We start from the raw sequence: 12847 nt of genomic DNA on the forward strand, positions 1-12847 counted from the left end.
CTTTCAAATTTTTTCTTATCCTTGAACTCTTGTTGTTACACCAAAGGTTTTTTTTGGATGAAGCTAAGACTGAAGCCACCTTTTCAATCGAGTTTTATCTATAAAAAAGGATGTTTTTGGATGAAGAGCTAAGCAAAAATGTTGGGGTGTAACGACCTGTCTGAGGCAATTTGTTAGTCAAATTGGCAGAAACCATTATAAATTTGTGTCAAAATGAAGTGAATTGATTCAATTCTGTTAGAAAATAAACATTTATCTTTCAGGAAATATAAGGAATCTGGAAAACTTCACCCACACAGTTCAGTACCCAGGAATTTGTCTCTGAGTCACATTGGTTAAAGTTTTGGATAAAGATATCCTGGATCCATTTTAGGTCAACGAATCAGATCGTTCTATATGAACCAATATCGACTTTAAATCATATCAGCAAACACAAATTATGATATGAACCAAATCATTGTGAAAAAGAATTGTTACACCCACACAAAAATAACAATATTTCACTTTTGATTTAGCCAAAATTGATATTAAAGTGGGAATCAGAGTGCCTCAATATTTCAGGAGCTTGCAGATGTACCTTCACCAGCTTTTTTCCTTTTCTTACTTTTATAGTCTTGTTGACAGTTAGTTAAAAGTTGGAACTGCCCTTTCAGGATATTTTGCAGCAGAATAATCTACCAGATTTTGGTTCAAATGACATTCAATTTCCATTGTTTCGTTTGAAGTTCTTTCATACTCTTGAGAGCAGACAGGAGAACACCGAACCACATAAAAACTGTGCTGTTGTATCTCCAAGCGTAGCCCGTAAACAACCACTTTTTCTCTTTGGTGTGCTTTCGCTCCGGTCTTCTGGATTGTCAGTCGTCCCTCAAACTGTTCCTGAACCGTAACAAAGTTGACATCATTGACTGTATCTGAGAACTGGACTGAGTGAGCGTGATGTCACCCATACAAAATGGTTGACTTCAATTCAGTTGCCATTTTTCTATAGTACATACGCCGTCATCAACAAGCAGTAATTGGTCCAAGTCGTGTGAGTCAACATTTCTATGGCAACTAGTCTTGCCAATTAAGAGGGAGGTTGTAGGAAGTCCACACCCCTACCACTACAACTTTTACTGAATCATCTGATTGGTCAGTTTATAACTTGAATAACTTGCACTACAGAACTTTTTTTTTTGTAAAAAAAAAAAAAAACTAGGATTATCAAGAACATGTTAATAAAAGGTTATTGGTTATTCTTATCAATAGAATGACTGAGTAACAGTTATTTATTTCTCTACAGAAGTCCGTGGGATTTTGGCTTCTTGTAGCCAGCGGGTACTTCCTGTTTGGAACGCCAGGGGGGAGGGGATAAATCAGTCCAACTCTCATATGCAGTCAATAGTTCACATGCATGCAAACAATCTTTTTTTGAGGTAAACAGTGTTTCACTTGTCTGATATGAGGAAATGTTCTTTAAGGCCGGAGGACCAATCAACCGTCAATATCATTGGATCCTATGTCTAGTTGCATCAATGAGTTGTGTTAAAGTCTTGCTTTGGTCTGGGTTCTTTAAGAACCAGACAAACTCTTCAATTTGTCCGCTCTTCTTACGGTAAACTGCCCTGTCTCAGAAAACACAATGGCAAACAACAAAAGAAACAGGATACCAACTGTCAAGCACGGCAGTGGAAACATTATAATTAGGGTTTGTTTTATTGCAAACAAGCCTTATGGTCATTGATCACAGCAATGTGATCTCTCAGAAGGTTAAAGAATAGCTGACACGGCTGCTATGGTCTAATTAAATCAGTATAACTTTTGTTTTGTTGTTGATTTTTTTCTACTATGTCCTTCAATTCATCTGTACATCTTCAGTTTTGGAAGATGGAATCATGACTTCATGAACTTTGACATCCAACACGGTCAGTGAGGATGGGGATGCGGCTTGTTGGTTTGTATGTTTTTTTCCCTTTCTGCAGGATTTGGCCTTTAGATGAACCTACTAGGAAAAGGAGAAACCGTTCAGAAAGCTTTCATCTCAGAAACAATCTTTAGCGCTGCAGAAGGTTGTCATGACCACACCAAGCATACGACCAAGACAGCTAACAGCTACAAATACACTTTATAGACTTGTGTTCTTGGTTCTGCTGAAAAAAAAATGAAAAGATTTAAGAAAAATAAAGTAGGAAACATTACAGCTAATGTTCTGCTCGTTTGTGCAAGGATAAAACATGGGTTTGACATACTTTTTAATTTCATGTATAACTTCAACCAATCCGGATGTCCTTCTGTTTGCTGTTATAATAGAAAACTACGATTGTGTTGCGCCATTTTAAGACAATTAAAAAAAAAACATTTTCTAGAATATTGTTTCTGGGCGGAACCATTGGAGCGCTGTAACACCCACACCCTCTTCCCCTCCCCATTGCTAAGACCTGTCTGTTTAAGCGCTCTCGATAGCTTACAGCCACTCACACCCCCAATTTAACATTACCGGTGCAACAAAATGGGCGAGTGATATTGGAGCCGTACAGATTTGATCTAGATGACAGCTCAGACTACGAAAGCAAAGACGTACATGGATCTGGTGGTCTACAAGTGCTGGAGCGGAGCAGGGAGCTTATAGTCCACCCAGTGTACCTCATTTTTGGATCATTTTTCGTCTACTCCTGATACACAACTATTTGAATAAAGACTTTAAGAAAAGGGCTGCACAGTGCCGCAGTGGTTAGCGCTCTTGCCTCACAGCAAAAAGGCCCCTGGCTGGGGGACCTGAAACAGAACATCATGAATGTGTGGGTTTTCTCCAGCTTCCTCCCACCATCCAAAAAAAAGCTTCATAGGTCAATTGGTTCCTCTTAATTGTGTGATTGTGGCCCTGTGACAGACTGGTGACCCCTGCCTTCACCCACAAGTGTCTGGGATAGGGTCTGGCAGCCCCATGACCCCGAAAGGGAAAAAATGGATTAGAGAATGAATAAATGAAGGACTCAGTACTTCAGCATTATGGAACCAAAAAAACCTCACAAGAACATGTTGAAAACACAATTTTTATCTGAGTGGGTCTTTACAGGAGGATAAAGTTTTGTATTCTGTACCATTCAAAAGAAGTTCATGGGATGGATTCAAGCATGTGTTTGTTGTAGTTGAGCAGATTGTGTAACATTATAACACCTCAGAAGTTCTACATGAAAAAAGTCGTACGTACCTTTTGCTTTTTTTGAACACAAAATCTTTTCCTTTTCTTAACTTTGTCAAAAAACACAGTCCAAACTTTGACAGCAAAAACAATAGCAAATGATTGTAAATAGTAAGTGTATAAACTACCGTATTACTGCTTAACAATCAGGGAAATGTGAGCGACTCTCCTGTAGGATTGTAGCTTTACACGTGTTTTGGTTTTAAACCTGAAGAACCTAAGAACTATTTCCTTCTTAATTTTTTTGTTTTGTTTGTTGATTTTTGAGTCGTAACCCTTGTGCTATCCTAGGTACTTTAACATTGGGAGTTGGGTCATCTAGACCCACTAGACATTGAGCTGAACCTTTTTTCTTCAATGATTTGTGATCTTCACTGGTGTCCATGGATTACATGAAATCTTTCCACCTTTATCCACCTTTGTCACGGTAGGGAGAACACGTCAATGTAAGGGTGGGGTCATCTAAGATAGCACAAGGGTTAATCCAGAGTGGGTCCATAGGCAAGACCCTTCACGCTCTCGCCTAACTATGGTGCCAGGGTCTTGAGCTCCCTATGCCGGTCCCCAGCCCGCATATATATACAGAGTTGTGTCGGGAAGGGCATCCTGCGTAAAACCATCTGCCAAACCACCTGTGCAAATCAGTGAAAGCGGATACGTCATTGTGACGGGAAAGGTAAACAACAAATTAAAAAAAGAGATTTAGAAAAATGTGGTTCACATTTTGCCCCAAAAGTCATGTCTTTTTCAGGGGAAAATCTGAAAACAACTAAAATGCGATTTTGTTTTCATGATCTCTGTTTCTTTAAGTTGGACAATGAAAAAAGTATTGATTTTAATTGTATAACGGTTGACAACTTTTAATGTAATATCAATTAAATAGGATCAAGATGAAGATATTTCAGTTTTTCTCATTAACAATGAAACAACATTATTTTATTTGTTATTATGTTAACATAAATGAAGCACAAAGTTCGTTTTATTTAGAAAATATTTGCCGTTTTATTTAAAAAAATACAGAAGTGAACAATTATTTTTATTGAAATTTAAAAAAAACTGCAGACTTCACAGGGACATCAACAAAAACGGATTTACTGAAGATTATTATTATACAAATGTCGTGCATTTCTGCAGGAAAAAGTAAAAGCTGGAGTTTTTATTTTTGCTTCTATCATTTGTGATCCCAGGGAGGGTGTGCTGGCTTCCCCCTCATCTGCCTGCCTTGCATCTGCGCCTCCATTGCATTTAAATTTGCAGTAAGTGACGGGCGTTCATTCATTAAGCAGCATTCCCTGCAACCCTTCCCCCATTTTACAGCCCCAGCAATATTTGGAAAAGAAATGGACGACTTCCCCGCTAAAACGGATCACACGGAGAGAGTGGGCGTGTTTGCTCCACGTCGTGTCATACAAATGGAATGAAACACACACACAAAAAAAAGCAACAAGCGCAGGGGGGAGAATTACAGAATTGACTCCACGGACTATTTTATATGAGACGAAACGGCTGCAAAAAAAAAACATGTCCCTCTGTAAAACGTTCCGCGGGAACTAGCTAACTGCAGTGGGGATCGGTTCGTGTTAATCCACATCTACCCGCTTTTGAGTTTATAAAATGCCTTAATAAATGGCGTGTAATTGCAAAGCAACAGTCATGCTGCCGCAATGTGTGCTCTCTCCTTTGCAGGCTGCCATTTCTTCCTCCTCTCGACAGAGGCGGGCGAGAGACACGCTGGAGATATGCTTCCGCACAGGGCTTGCGCTTTTTTTTTTTTTTTTTTTTTTCTTTGAGGGGGAGGGTGATTGAACCAACGACTTCCTCAAATACCGCCAAACTTAAACGCGAAATCCACTCCACGTAAATGTGATCTACAAAGATTAAATAAAAGTGTGAGCCTAGTGCTTCGGCAACGCCGAGTTTTGAGGGGGTAAACACGGGGCACTAGCTGACTCTCGGCGGAGGGATATCAGCGCGGGCCGGGACTACGTGCGCGCGAGGCTGAATGGAGGCAGCCTCTTCCTGGTGGATAAACAGTGACAGCTACAGGGCAGCCACCGAGACCCAGCACGCAGGCTCCGGCGCTGCCCTGCCGAACAACACCAAAATGGCTTCAGACAGCACACACATCTCGCAGTTGACTTCTGGTGAGTAAAGGAGAGCGGAGCGCGTGTCACGATCGCTGTAATATCCCCCCATCGGTGCCCTCTTCTAACGCAGCTCCCGTCCTCCTCTCCCCCTCCAACCAAACCAGAACTCTACTTCCTAATAGCCCGATTTCTAGAAGCTGGACCGTGTCAGAAAGCAGCCGAGGTTGGTGTTTTTCGCATTTAAGGCTCATTTATGATATGTCCGAGGTTGTCACGAGGTACGATTCTGTGTTTTTTACCCTATTTTCAGACCCTGATAAGGGAGGTGGAGGAGAAGGAGGTAAGCAGCCAGCACTGTAGGGGAGAGATGCTCCCCTCCTGCTCTGCGCTTTAGTCCTGCTTTCACTCTGATTTATTAATTACTGTTTTGAAAGACAGCTCGGTACATTTATGATCGGAACCATCCCAGCTGACACTGTTTTTCCACCCCAGCTGCTGCCCAAAAGGCTGGACTGGGCAGGACAGGAACACCCCGGGACGTACGAAAATTTGGTAAGGGTGCTCCTCTGCAAGGGAGGAAAAAGTTTTTACACAGCCAGATAAAAATTGAATTTCCCGCAATTTTGAAATCAGGTGGCAAAGAGGAGCAGCTCCGAGGGGCTGTGGGGCTCGGCTGGCCGCGACGTTAGGCTCTCTCGCGGCACCACGGGGTCGAGTCCCGGCCGCCTGTGCTGTAGGGTGTGCGGGTTCGATGCCGTGCGGGTCCAAACGGGTTTGATGGGTGCTGGGAATGAGCGGTGCGAATGTTGATACGTCATGAGTGTTGTGGTGTAGGAGCGCCAGGATCCGGAGGAGGGACTCCCTGCGCCACGAGCCTGAGACTGAGCGATGGAGGCGCTCGCGTCCTGCAAGACCCGACACTGGTGCGCGTGGACTAAAAACACTGAGGGGGTTACCGAACGGGACTTTTGCAGGGGAACAGCAGGAGTAGAGGCGCTAAAAGCTGGAGGTGCGGCTCACTTTTGGGGCTCGAGTCGGACGCCGCGTGGAGTTGATTTATTTTGGAATGCATCCCCCCCTTTTCTTTCTTTTTTTTGGTGCAACTCGGGGGGCAAAATAATAGACGAGCTGATGTGCAGATGAAAGGTAACTTGATAATTTTTTGTCGAAGCTGTTAATTGAAACGCTAATTGTCATGTAAACAAACAGGAACGCGCCTTTTTACGCACGGGGGAGTGGAGAGAGGTGACCGCCGCGCGCCTTTAGGGCTTTTATTCGCAGTGTTTAAAGCTGGTATTTGTATTGGTATTTTTATTTTTTGCTGTTTATTGATTTTTTCACACTTAAACACAAGTCATACCACGTGGTGTGCGTAATCAGACACGATCCCCGCTTTTGGGGCTTTTTGGACGCTCTTCCGCACAAGCCAAGACGCGCAGCCTGAACAGCCTCTTTAATTTATAGTTTTTTAAAGAAATTATGGACTGCGTTTTTCTGCCTCGCTGCGTTTCTTTCTCCTCTTCCTGCTTGGCTCGGTTACTCCTCCCTCGTCTCCTCCTCTACCTCCTCCTCCTCCGCCTCGTCCTTCGCTATCACTCGGTCTATCATGTATAATCTTTGTCGTATTATAGAGACGGGCTGCGGACGCGGGTTTAATTGCAAAATAGAAATGGTGCGTTTAGGGACCGAGCCGCGCCATCTTTGGCGGGTGTTTGTCAATCAAACTGCGTCGAGGCGCGTCAGAAGGGCTAAAGAAAAGCCATCATTTATGTCGACGCCATTACCATTATTATTGTTAGGTAATTAACGATTTAATTAAATATATTTTTAATTTGACAAAATTAGTGTTTTATTTAAAAAAATAGGATTTTGGTTTAAAAAAATAACATTTTCCTTATAAAAAATACATTTTTGATATGTTTTCCAAACGATAATTTATGGGACATGTTTTAACCTTATTATCTTAAACAAAAACATATTTAAAAACAATGTAATATTTGAATAACATAAAAATATATATACATATTTATTTTAGGGTTGAGGTTTTGGAGGAGAGTCTTTTGGACACGAAATAGAAAATGCTGCAATATATCAACTCAATTACATATAAACACATGTATGTGTGCGCGCGCGTGTGCGTGTCAGGGTTCCTCGTGTGATGTTTGCCCAGGAACGCCGGTCACGTCTGTGCGCCTTCAAGGATGTTCAAAGCAATTAGGGGGGGCATTAATTGCGCACGTCACGTGCGTTATTGTCTTGGCCCGGATAAAGGAGCAATTTCTGCGCTGCGTCAGTATTTAAAGAGGGCTGCAGGAAGCTCCATGTGTGAGGATGGGATTTGGAGGAGTGCATTCCTGCCTCTTCCCCAGAAGCAGGCCCGTTCCCATGTGTCGGTGCGTTCAGCTGTGTTTATAATTCTCACTGCCTCTTGCTCGTGTTGCATGCCACGCCCCCCTCCTCCTCAGCTATAAGCTCCATCAGACATGCTGGAGGGGGAGAAGATAGATCAAACCCTCATTTAGGTGCAAAAGATGGATTTGAGACAACAGTTTTTTTCTTTAAATAAAAGCAGATTCTAAAATGTTTGGATATTTTCCTTTTTAGTGTTTTTGTTCCAAAAAAGTCCCTTTATTTCAGCTAAATGTTCTTTTTTTACCCTTAGAGCGAGGTTGCGTGCAGAATTTCCAAGTATTTCTGTCCTCTCCTGGGTTTAGCGTGCACATGACATTTTTGGTCGCACAGCTTTGAAGTGTTGCGTCATTGTTGTGGACCGTTTGATTTGAAATAATGATGCTGAAGTGTCTCACTGTCCATACTGTAACCATGAAAGAAGTCACTATGGGGGGAAAGTCTTGTAGCTCCAGATTTGAGTGGTGCCTGACAAAGTCCTCCTTTGCTTTGCAGTTCCTTCCAGCTGTTGCCAAAACAAACCTTTTGTAATTGACGTCGGCCTCATTTTCAGAATGTGGTTCACTGCACTAGTCTGGATTGATGGAAGAACTGGGATTAATATACAATCAATAATTTACATATCTTTTTTTTTTTAGGTGAGTTATGCTCTCTGTTGCCAGATAGTCGCGGCTTTCAAGCCCAAAAGTCATCTGAAAATGATGACATGATATGCAGCACAGACGAAATTTCCTTCCTCTTAACCCAAACAGCTCATAAAAATAACAATAATCTAATGTACAAAATCTAGAAACATCTGTAAAGCTACAAAGAAAAGAAAACCAGAATACGATTGGGCACGGCGTATGGAGTCATAAAGTGGCAATAGTGCAAAGGCGGTTATGAGATAGATTATGTATAAGCTTGAAGTGACAACAGTGCTAAGGAGCAGTAAGTAGAGGAGTGGGTGATGGTCGTCTTTGGTTGGGATAATAAGTAATTAGTGATTAATTAGCAGTAATTAATCCTTCATTATTTATTACTCAGGTCCTTTGCTTTGATATTACATCCACCTTTTTCTTGCCTCACCTGCCTCCCATGAAAGCACCTCCCTGGTTGGAAGGTTTTTTTTTTTTCTTTTTTTAATAAAGCACTAAAAACCGCCTAACCGACCCCAGACCTGCCCAAATGACGTCCACCCGGCCGGCCGAAGCGAATTTTCCCCGCAGAATCCGAGTTAAAACCCCCCAGTTGGGTGGGTGACCTCCCAATCTGGCAACACTGGTTCTGGCTTTTGCTTTTGTCTGAATATGTAATGAAAGATACACAAAAAGATAGAAAATGTAGTAATTTGAAACAATACTATGTAATAGTTTCTTATGTTTTCTAACTCACTCGAAAACCGATCACTGATTCATCCTTATGTTACTCTGTAATTGGCTTTTTTTCAGCTGAAAGTTAAAATCCATCTCGATAAGTTCATTTTAAAGCTCCTTTTGTTCTGAGGCGTCGTCTGCACAGCTGTCTATTTCCTGTCTTTGTCTGGTGTTCAGGTGAAGCTCTACAGACACATCGCTGCAGATCACCTGCTGCAGGTCTGCTGCAGGGTATGTCCGGTGCTGGAGAAGGAGGTCCCAGCCAGCGTGCCGGGACTCACCAGCCTGCTGGGGGCCGGCCGGCAGTATCTGCTCCGCACCAGCAAGAGTGAGTCCGAACCGGCCAAGAAACGGCCGCAGATTGACGCGCATCAAAGTCTGACGAGGTCATAAAAAACTGTCGTTCCAGGCTGCAAACACGTCGTATGGAAGGGTTCGGCGCTGGCGGCGCTGCACTGTGGAAGGCCACCGGAGCCCCCCGTTATTTATGGGAGCCCGCCTAACATTGGTAAATACCAGCATCATGCGTAGAAAAAAAAGCAGCTCTGCATCCGCTTAACGGCGTGTCTGCGTCCAGTGGAGACGAGCCACAGCCGAGGGCTGAACGGCGCCTACCGCCTGCGGCAGCTGGTGCCCACCGCCGTGTACCAGCACATGAAGATGCACAAGCGGATCCTGGGACACCTGTCGTCGGTGTACTGCGTCACCTTCGACCGGACGGGGCGGCGCATCTTCACCGTAAGGCTTCTTCGTGTTTGCCGTTCTCCTGCTCTTCGTGGCAGACGTTTTCTTTTTCTTAGAAAGATTTACCAGCATGCACTTTGCTTGGAGGAAATTACTGTTTACTCTCTGGAGGGTGGGGGCTTTACTCCATGACTCACAGCTGGGAGGTGTGGAGAGGAGATTTGCGTAAATATGTTTTCTAGAAGAAAGGATGCTTGTGATGGCCTTTGCCTGCCGTGTTGGTGATGTTAGAGGAGCAGAGCGGGGGTTCTCTTCCCACATTTTCCAGCTTAAATCTGTAAAAATCTCTTTATCTGCTCCTCAATGTTTCCTTTTCTTGTCCTCCTGCTTTGTTCGTTGCTCTTCCCTTCTCCTCTTTTGCTTTTTCCCATCAAAACTGAAGAAAATGTTTCCTCCGAGGCGCTGGCGAAGAGCCAGAATAAGAATTTGTTCTTGGTTTTGCTCCATTTGTGTACTTTTACTCGTCTTAGTAGCTGGTTTCTTTCTCCATTTCATCAGGACCAAAACTGCCCAGACCTTTCTGGAAATGCGAATAGCAGGAGTTCATTGTGAGGAGAAGAGGTTTATGAATGACTTTTTCTTCATTTCTGGTCTAAATCTTTGGTGAAAGGGCAGATCCTTTTCATCTCGCCGGCGTTCTGCCGCTAAAGGGCCAGAAGTTTATTTTAGGGAAGTGATCTCATGTTTCCTCCATAAAAACTCTGCTGATAGATAACATTGTCTGTCTTTGCAGATGTTCTGCATGAGTAGCGATGGTTTCTTTTGCTTTTCCAAAAGCATTTGGAGGATCTTGATGAGAGCACAGATGGATCTGGGTCCTTCTGGATCTCAAACAGCTGAGTCCTTAAAAAGCCGTCTGATCAGTCTTATGATATTTGGCCTCAGGCTGGAAAATGCTTTACAGCGTTTGTTATGATTTGAGTTGCTTTAATTTAGCATTTTTCTAATCCTTTTAGTGGTTTCTTCTGGACTCAGCTGCTGTTTTTGAGGCATCGTCTCAGCATCTCTAGATGAATCCGTCTCTTTTTGTCTTTTCTGTCTGAAGTGGAGAGAATCCAGAAATGCTAAACTGTGTCACAGATGTAAAAATAACCTGATTAGTGAGTTGGTGCTGATTTTTCCTGCTGTTTATCTCCTCTCAGCTGCTGTGAAGAAGCATTGTGATTGTTTGTCATGAACCGGCTCGCAGGAGTTTGATTTGATTAGCTTGTGAATATGTTAATAAGTATTGCATTTATTTTTTCTGCTTTGATTCTGTTTTATTTCCTGATGATCCGCTGAACTTTGGCTGGAATGTTTTTATTTTTTTTGCTTTTTACTGGCGACTTGATGCCATAATCTGGTTCTGTCTCCTGTTACTAAAACTACCTTCACACCAGGCATGTGCGGTGCGTTCAAGAACTCGCCTTCAGCATACGGTAAACCCACGGGTCTGTCGGTACCCGATACAAACGCGTGTACCTACAGTTGGAGGAGTTTGGTGCAAAATGTTGGAAATCTAGCTCCCAGCTTTTTCTTTCACAGCTATATTTCAAAATATGAAAGACCTTATTTATTCTGCAGTTACTAATTTCTCCTTTTATGATCAATTTTCAAATAGTTGGGACTTCCGCGTTTGGAAAAAAGACACTACCCTTACGTCACTACCATATCCGAGTCCCTGACAGGTCAAAGGTCACCTGGTTTAACCCTGAGAATGTGTACGTAGAGCCCGGAAACTGCCTGAAATGCGCACGTGCACGTCGCCTGTGCGCGCGTTTCCGAGCCCGTTGTGCGTGTCGCTTCAGCTGTCTCTGTGCAGTCGGCATGTTGAGTGTTTTACACAGCGCCCCCTCCTGTTCCCGCTGTCCCAGGGCTCTGATGACTGCCTCGTGAAGATCTGGGGGACGGATGACGGCCGCCTGCTGGCGACCCTGCGCGGCCACGCGGCGGAGATTTCCGACATGGCCGTGAGCTACGAGAACACCATGATTGCCGCTGGCTCCTGTGACAAAACCATCCGAGTGTGGTGCTTACAGACCTGCGCCCCCTTGGCGGTGCTGGAAGGACACGCGGCCTCCATCACGTCACTGCAGGTAGGACAGTGTGGACTTACGGGGTGTAGTCGGTATTCGATCGGGTCCCTCACTCTCTCCGTCCTCTGGGATGCAGTTTTCTCCTCTCTGCAGCGGCTCCAAACGCTACCTGTCCTCCACCGGCGCTGACGGCACCATCTGCTTCTGGCAGTGGGATGCTCGCTCGCTCAAATTTGGGTGAGAAAAAGCCCGTGCGGCTGTCAATCCCGCAGCGGTGACCTTGCGGGCAGACGGTACTCATGTGTGTTTGTGTTCAGCCAAAGGCCCAGCAAATTCACGGAGCGCTCCAGACCCGGCGTCCAGATGATCTGCTCCTCCTTCAGTGCAGGTGAGCTCGGTCCACCTGGAGTTTGATGCGTTGCTAGTAGAAACACAGAAAGCCTCAGACACATGCACCATGGGGGGGGGTCACCTTTAAAAATTTACATTTATGAATAAAATGCTTTGAAATTACAATCGGTGCATTAATCAGAAAGTCCAGATTTTTGTCAATTAATTGTAATCGAATTTTAATTGTATTCCAATTGGTGGTGGGTGTGTTCAAATTAAACGGACAGATATGATTGTCTGCTAACTGATGTGAGTGTCGTTCTCAACCATCCGGGGTTGTGCTTTCCATGGGGCACAGGTAGCAGATTCGGACATGTCCAGTGGAGCCGCTACTAAGTAAGAGGATAGTGAATTAAGACTCGGGCGCAACGGTACTCGCCTGGATCGTAGAGGGTGGGAATTCAGTGCTTGCTATTAGTAATTGTAGCACTTTAGTTCTGCTATCGTGAAATACATGGCAGACGGCCTGAAACTTGCGAATCTGCTTGAGAAAGAGGTGTGTGTGTGTGTGTGTGTATGTGTGTGTGTGTGTGTGAGGAGGAGAAGGGAAGGGGGAACTTGTCTGTCCTTTTTTTTTTCATCTACATTTGTTTTTACGGTTTTTTAGTTGGTGATAGTAACGAATAAATAAAGACAGCAGGTAACGCAGGCTGGAAAACAGCT

General features: G+C 43.9%; 1 protein-coding gene across 2 annotated transcripts in view; it reads left to right on the forward strand.

Annotated features, from left to right (window-relative positions):
- Positions 1–4954: 4954 nt before the first annotated feature.
- Positions 4955–12847, forward strand: part of phip (pleckstrin homology domain interacting protein) — a 28934-nt gene continuing 21041 nt past the window's right edge. For both annotated transcript variants that reach the window (XM_011491448.3, XM_023952820.1), the window contains exons 1-10: positions 4955–5328; positions 5436–5494; positions 5582–5611; positions 5764–5823; positions 9213–9363; positions 9445–9543; positions 9613–9773; positions 11633–11854; positions 11931–12031; positions 12112–12182. In XM_011491448.3, coding sequence (XP_011489750.2) covers positions 5187–5328; positions 5436–5494; positions 5582–5611; positions 5764–5823; positions 9213–9363; positions 9445–9543; positions 9613–9773; positions 11633–11854; positions 11931–12031; positions 12112–12182 — 1096 coding nt within the window. In that variant the 5' untranslated portion in view covers positions 4955–5186. The remainder of the gene's footprint in view (positions 5329–5435; positions 5495–5581; positions 5612–5763; positions 5824–9212; positions 9364–9444; positions 9544–9612; positions 9774–11632; positions 11855–11930; positions 12032–12111; positions 12183–12847) is intronic.

Source organism: Oryzias latipes, chromosome 24, assembly GCF_002234675.1.
Source record: "Oryzias latipes chromosome 24, ASM223467v1".
Lineage (NCBI taxonomy): Eukaryota > Metazoa > Chordata > Actinopteri > Beloniformes > Adrianichthyidae > Oryzias > Oryzias latipes.